The 5,734-nt window shown below is 47.1% G+C and overlaps 1 protein-coding gene across 3 annotated transcripts; it reads right to left on the reverse strand.

Moving 5' to 3' along the window:
- Positions 1 to 649: 649 nt before the first annotated feature.
- LOC103116757 (acrosin-binding protein-like) lies at positions 650 to 5,558 on the reverse strand. Of its 3 annotated transcripts, none has more exons than XM_060192252.1 (3): positions 5,419 to 5,558; positions 2,578 to 3,274; positions 650 to 937 (listed from the first exon to the last, which is right to left on the reverse strand). In XM_060192252.1, exons 2-3 carry the CDS (start codon positions 3,225 to 3,227, stop codon positions 832 to 834), a joined length of 756 nt encoding a protein of 251 aa, XP_060048235.1. In that variant the 5' UTR covers positions 3,228 to 3,274; positions 5,419 to 5,558; the 3' UTR covers positions 650 to 831. The 3 variants fall into 3 exon arrangements, with proteins under 3 accessions (XP_060048235.1, XP_060048236.1, XP_060048233.1); XM_060192253.1 differs by lacking the exon at positions 5,419 to 5,558 and adding an exon at positions 5,199 to 5,412; XM_060192250.1 differs by lacking the exon at positions 5,419 to 5,558 and adding an exon at positions 5,191 to 5,412.
- Between the last annotated feature and the right edge of the window lie 176 nt (positions 5,559 to 5,734).

Raw genomic sequence — 5,734 nt, forward strand, 5'->3', positions numbered from 1 at the left:
CTACCACCTGACCCCCTGTAATTATTTTTAAAGACTTGTCTATGAAAGTATCTGAGGGGAGGAGAGAGCAAACCAGAGCATCACTCTAGCACGTTTCTTCTTCTAGCATTTGCCCTTCTTCCGTAGCCAGTCAACAGCGTCAGGTTGAGCCTGATGTAAAGTTTCGAGACCTCCTTTGAATCTGGAGAGGTGGCAGTCGTTGACTATGTGGGTCATAGTCTGTCTGTAGCCGCAGGGGCAGTTCGGGTCCTCTCTGGCTCCCCAGCGGTGGAACATAGCGGCGCACCGGCCATGGCCTGTTCGATAGTACATGTAATACCCAGGATCAAACTCAGGACCTCGTGCTTGAAAGGCCAGTACTTTATCCATGAGCCACCTCCCAGGCCACTATCATAATTTTTAACTTTACTATTCTTTACCAGAGCATTGCTCAGTTCTGATTTACGGTTGTGCTGGGGACTGAACGTGGGACCACAGAATCTCAACTTCTTATTTTAATTAGGAATAAAGATTGCCATGTGTGTGCCCCAGGCTCAAGTCCAGCCCCCACTGCATTGGAGGACACTTCAGTGCCTCTTTCCAGATCTATCTATGTAAAGATTACTTGTAACAAGTTAGGAAAACAACTCTCAAAAGCATCGCCTCTCCAGTGAGTCAATTCAGAGATTTTTATTTTCTGAGCTAAGAAAGCTGGGGCTGGGGTACTTGTATACAAGGAGGAGTGGGAAGTTTTACTGCATATGGGAGTAACTGATTATACTTAATCAGAAAGTGGTGTTCTTATCATGATCCAATGAGGAGTTTTCATGCATAACACATCACTGGTTGTCTTTAGGCAGAATCAGTCTGTTGTGAAGTCTCCATGTCTTGGGTCTGGCTGCCACTATTTCTGTTTTCAGTGAACCTGGGCATCTGGGGGGATATGGCCTCATTCAACCTGAAAGAAATGAGTATTTTTAAACACATAAAATGTTTTCCATACTCTAGGGTTACCCACCCTCTCTAGTGAACACTTGGGTTCCTCTGTCTACTGCCCACACAGGGAATGCAGTCCCTCCTCTGTCCCATGTCCTTATGAAACTGTGACACCCCCCCCAAAAAAAAAAAGAGAGAGATAGGGCTGCCAGGCATAGCCTCATAGGAACTAAATGACCTGAGTTAGGAATATATATATTCAGGAAACATAGTATTTCACAGAAACTGTTCTTTAAAAACTAATTTGCTAATTCTGCCAACTTGAGTTGGGTGTGCAACTTGAGTTGCACACCCTCACCCTATTCCTGCTTGCATTCTAACCTTCAAACAATGAAAATATTTCTAAAAGATTGTTAGAAGTTTGGTTCTAGGAGAAAAAGCATGGAAAATTAATCCCTGTACTGGGGGTCCTCATAGCCTCAAAATTTGTTTGCCCCAGATCCATCTGTTTTCCTAGTCCCTCCTTCCACTTGTAAAGATGTTTGCTGAAACTAAGGGAAGCTAAGTAGAGCTGAACGCTGCTCTCAACTCCCTCATGCTTTGCTAGACTACAGTAGAGCATTTAGCATAGCTATGGTGATATATATATGACCTGGACCAGGGGGATGGAGGTAATTAGTTAATTCTATCCAGAGTTTATTTTCAAGAATGAGAGCTAATCTTTGCCCTAATCCAACTCTCTAGCCCTTTTCTCTACTCTGACACCATTTTCTCAAACAAGGCTTTTATCCAACTTCATGCTAGCTATGAAACTCAAGCAAAAACTACCATAGTCATGGGCCCCTAGAAGCATGTCTAAAATGGACTTCTGAGCTTTCTTCCATTCTAAGATTCCTAATCTCATCTGCTCTGTTCCTACATTTTAGTTTCATTAACCAAAAAGTTTCATTTTTGTTCATTAACCATTTTGTCTCAATTTATGTCCTGCCACCTTCCTTCCAGATACCAAATTGCAGAGGCTACCATGATTCCACCCTGACTTTTCTGGGCAGATGACCTCATAAATGTGTCCTGGAACCTCACCTCTCCAGAGCCCTACCCCACTAGGGAAAGATAGAAACAGGCTGGGGACATGGATCGAGCTGTCAACACCTAAATCCAGCAGAGAAGCAGTTATAGAAGCCAGAACTCCTACCTTCTACTCCCCCAAAACAGCTCTGATCCATACTCCCAGTAAGAGGAAAGTGATAAGAGGAAGAAGAGGATAAGAGGGGGCTCTGAACACCAGCTCCATCGGGTCCCCCAGAGAAAGAGGGTAAAAAGGGGAGAGATATTTGGATGTAGGAATAGAGTTATGTGTGGCTGGGAGGGGAAGAGAGGACTGGACCTGGAAGAAATGGGGGGGGGCAATTATGTACAAATGCAGACAGACAGTTGTAGAGATGACAGTTAATCCATGTCTGCAATTTTAGGAGAACTGCAGTGGCTTGCCATTGGGATTCAGAACTCTGGTGGTGGGAACAATGTGGAATTTTACCCCTGTTGACATGTAATTATGTAAATCAATATTAAATCACTAATAAAAATAAAAGCTAGCCACCTTGAAAACAAACAAACAAAAAACTGGTGTTACAGCATCTGGCTTTCTGGCGTTGCACTTACTCCTGCTTTCCCTGCTCCTCCTCTTCCTCTTCTTGCTCCAGCCCCTCCTCCTGCTTTTGTTCCTGCCTCAGCAACCCACCTCCCAGGGATAGGAAGGATTGTAGCAGCTTCCCCACATTTTTATAAAGTAGCTCAGGCCTCGGTTGGAAGGTCTGTCCTTCTGTGATGGTGGAGGCTCTGGTGTGGGTGGCGACTGGGGTGGTCATGGTGTTGGCCGATCCCTCAAGGGCAGAGTCTACCTCTTGGAGAGTGTTTGGTGAGAGGCTTGAGGTATGCTGCACACATGGTACTCTCTTGGCATAGAAGATCTTGTTGGTACAACGAAACTGGGCAAACTGGCAGAAGGATTCAAACATGGGGGCATAAGGAATGTCGGAGCACACAACCCCATCAGGCACCAAGCCGTGATTTTCTTGTCTATCCAGCTGGAGAAGGCTGGGGTTCAAGCAGCCATAATTAAAACGGTGCCGACATATAGTCTCTGCCTTCCAGGTTGGGGTCAATAGTTCGAAGAAGTGATGGTATTCGATGAGAGAGAGAGGACTGCCTAAATGGCTCTCAAGAGTTAAATCCTGGGCTGCGGCAGGTGCCTGGGGCAGGAGCAGTGCCACCGAGAATGAGAGAAGGGAGCCAGTAACCAGGTTCCCCATGGCTCTGGACCAAACCAATTTCTTTTCAGAAACTGTTTCTCAGAAATCTGAAAACCAGAAAAGAAAAGTAAGATGTGGTTTTAATCCATGTCAAGTTATAGAACCTAAAGTTTGTTTTTTAGTCATGAGATTAGAACAGTTTCTCTAGGGCTCTAGACAAACTCCTATTAGTATAGACCAATTCAAGATCATGAAAATTAAACCTGTTTGCATAGTCTCTGTACATAACGTTTCTCTCTAAATGGGAGGTTAAAACTTGTCTTTATTGGGAGTCGGTCGGTGGCACAGCGGTTAAGCGCATGTGGCGCAAAGCACAAGGACCTGAATAAGGATCCCGGTTCGAGCGGCCCCCCCCCCCCCCCCCCCCCCCCGCTCCCCACCTGCAGGGGAGTCCTGCAGGGGAGTCGCTTCACAGGCGGTGAAGCAGGTCTGCAGGTGTCTTATCTTTCTCTCCTCCCCCTCTCTTCCCCTCCTCTCTCCATTTCTCTCTGTCCTATCCAACAAAGATGACATCTATAACAACAATAATAATAACTACAATAACAACAAAAAGACAAGGGCAACAAAAAGGAAAATAAATAATAATAATAAAAAAAACTTGTCTTTATTATCAAAAAGTGGGAGTGCACAGTCCACCCCACCCAGATGTGTCAAAGGGTCTCTGAACTAGAATGAAGTCATGCATTTCCCTTTTTCATAGGTAAGAGAAGTACTTTGGCATGCAAACATGTCATATACTACTAGGGTTAAAATCCTACCACCTTTGTGGTTCAGAAGGCAGTGCCATGGGTAAAGTACTGACTCTCAAATATTAAGTCCTGACTTCAATCTCTGGCAGTACATTTTCAGAATTATGCTGTTTCTCCTCCTCTCTTTCTACCTCTCATTAATCAATCAATAAAATATTTTTTAAAAATACTACCACCTGACTAAAATGTACATTTAAAAAATTTTTTATATTTATGTTTCCTTTTGTTGCCTTTGTTTTTTACGGTTGTTGTAGTTATAATTGTTGTTATTGATGTCGTCATTGCTAGATAGGACAGAGAGAAATGGAGAGAGGAGGGGAAGACAGAGAGGGGGAGAGAAAGGTAGACACCTGCAGACCTGCTTCACCGCCTGTGAAGCGACTCCCCTGCAGGTGGGGAGCTGGGGGCTCCAACAGGGATCCTTATGCCAGTCCCTGCGCTTTGCGCCACGTGGGTTTAACCTGCTGCGCTACCACCCGACTCCCCGTTTTTTAAAAAAATACATTTTTAAAAATTTATTTTGGGTAGAACAGGAAATGAGAGGGAAGGGGAGATAGACAGGGAGAGATAGATGGAGACACCTGCAGTCATGCTTCACCGTTCATAGGTCAAGAAGGGAACTTGAACCCGGATCCTTGTGCACTGCAGTGTGTGCACTCTACCAGGTGCACCACCACCCGGCTCCCATAACCTTTTCATCTACACGCCGTCGACTGTTCTCAAATGCACTTAATTCCATCTCATCCCAGGTTCTGTTAGCTTCGAACCACAGAAAAGTAGCAGCGAGCTGGCTTACTAAATAGATAGCAGGCATCTTAGTTAACTATACACTGAACTCAATCTCAGCCAGTTCTTCCAAGTTAGTTCACAGCAGTTCCTTCTATTTTAGTATTATTGGACAGAGATAGAAGCTGAGGGAGGAGAGATACAGAGTGACACCTGCACCGCAGCCCTGCTTCACCACTCGTGAGGCCTCCCCCCCTTCAGGTGAGGAGCAGGGGCTTGAACCCGGGTCCTTGAGCACTGTAACATGGGCACTCAACCAGGTGCGCCACCGCCTCCTGGACCCCCAACGGTCCCCTTCTGAAAGGTACATAAAGCATAGACTCGATTCCCTCGGCTTTTCCTTGAAAGGCCAGTTTTGTCGTAATTTTCCTTCTATTTCGCTGGAGGGAGACTACTGGGACCCCGATGGAATTGAGGAACATTATTACCAGTCAACCCTTTAGAAAATGTGCTGCCTCTTTCGAGGGTTTGGACTCCTCGCTGACACTGAACGCTGGGCCGCAAGGTAACTACATCACCGAATGAGCCGACCGCGAGCATTCCAGGGGCGTCTCCCCATCGATTATTGACCCAATTTAGAACCGCGGGCGAACGCCCGACCGGCCCGCAGGCTCGCGGCGACCGCACGCCGCGGGTAACCAGACAAACACGCGAACCTGGGCGAAGCGCCTGGCCGCGGCTCCTCAGAAACCGAGTCTGTCCTGAGGGCGCTGTGGGGGCAAAGGATTCGGAACCACTAGCTGAAGAAATCACCTCGGGGAGTTCCCGCCCCACTAACACGCCCTCCTCCCGCCCCCGCCCCACTAATACGCCCTCCTTCCAACCCCGCCCCCTCCACCTGGAAACTCCGGTCCGCCCACCGGAAGTGAGGTAAGAGAAAACGCCACGTCGGAGGCGTGAGCTGACGCGACGTGCGACGTCACCTGTCCTTCCGGCGAGGGGTGGGGCTGGACTCGGGAGGGGAGGCGTGGC

This window comes from Erinaceus europaeus, chromosome 6, assembly GCF_950295315.1.
Source record: "Erinaceus europaeus chromosome 6, mEriEur2.1, whole genome shotgun sequence".
NCBI lineage: Eukaryota > Metazoa > Chordata > Mammalia > Eulipotyphla > Erinaceidae > Erinaceus > Erinaceus europaeus.

Excerpts from the sequence above, each read along its gene's own strand:
- LOC103116757 (XM_060192252.1), bottom strand. The coding sequence starts at position 3,227 with ATGGGGAACCTGGTTACTGGCTCCCTTCTCTCATTCTCGGTGGCACTG. Across the intron at positions 938-2,577 it reads GAGGAGCAGGGAAAGCAGGA|GTTGAATGAGGCCATATCCC; the intron begins GTAAGTGCAACG and ends CATTTCTTTCAG.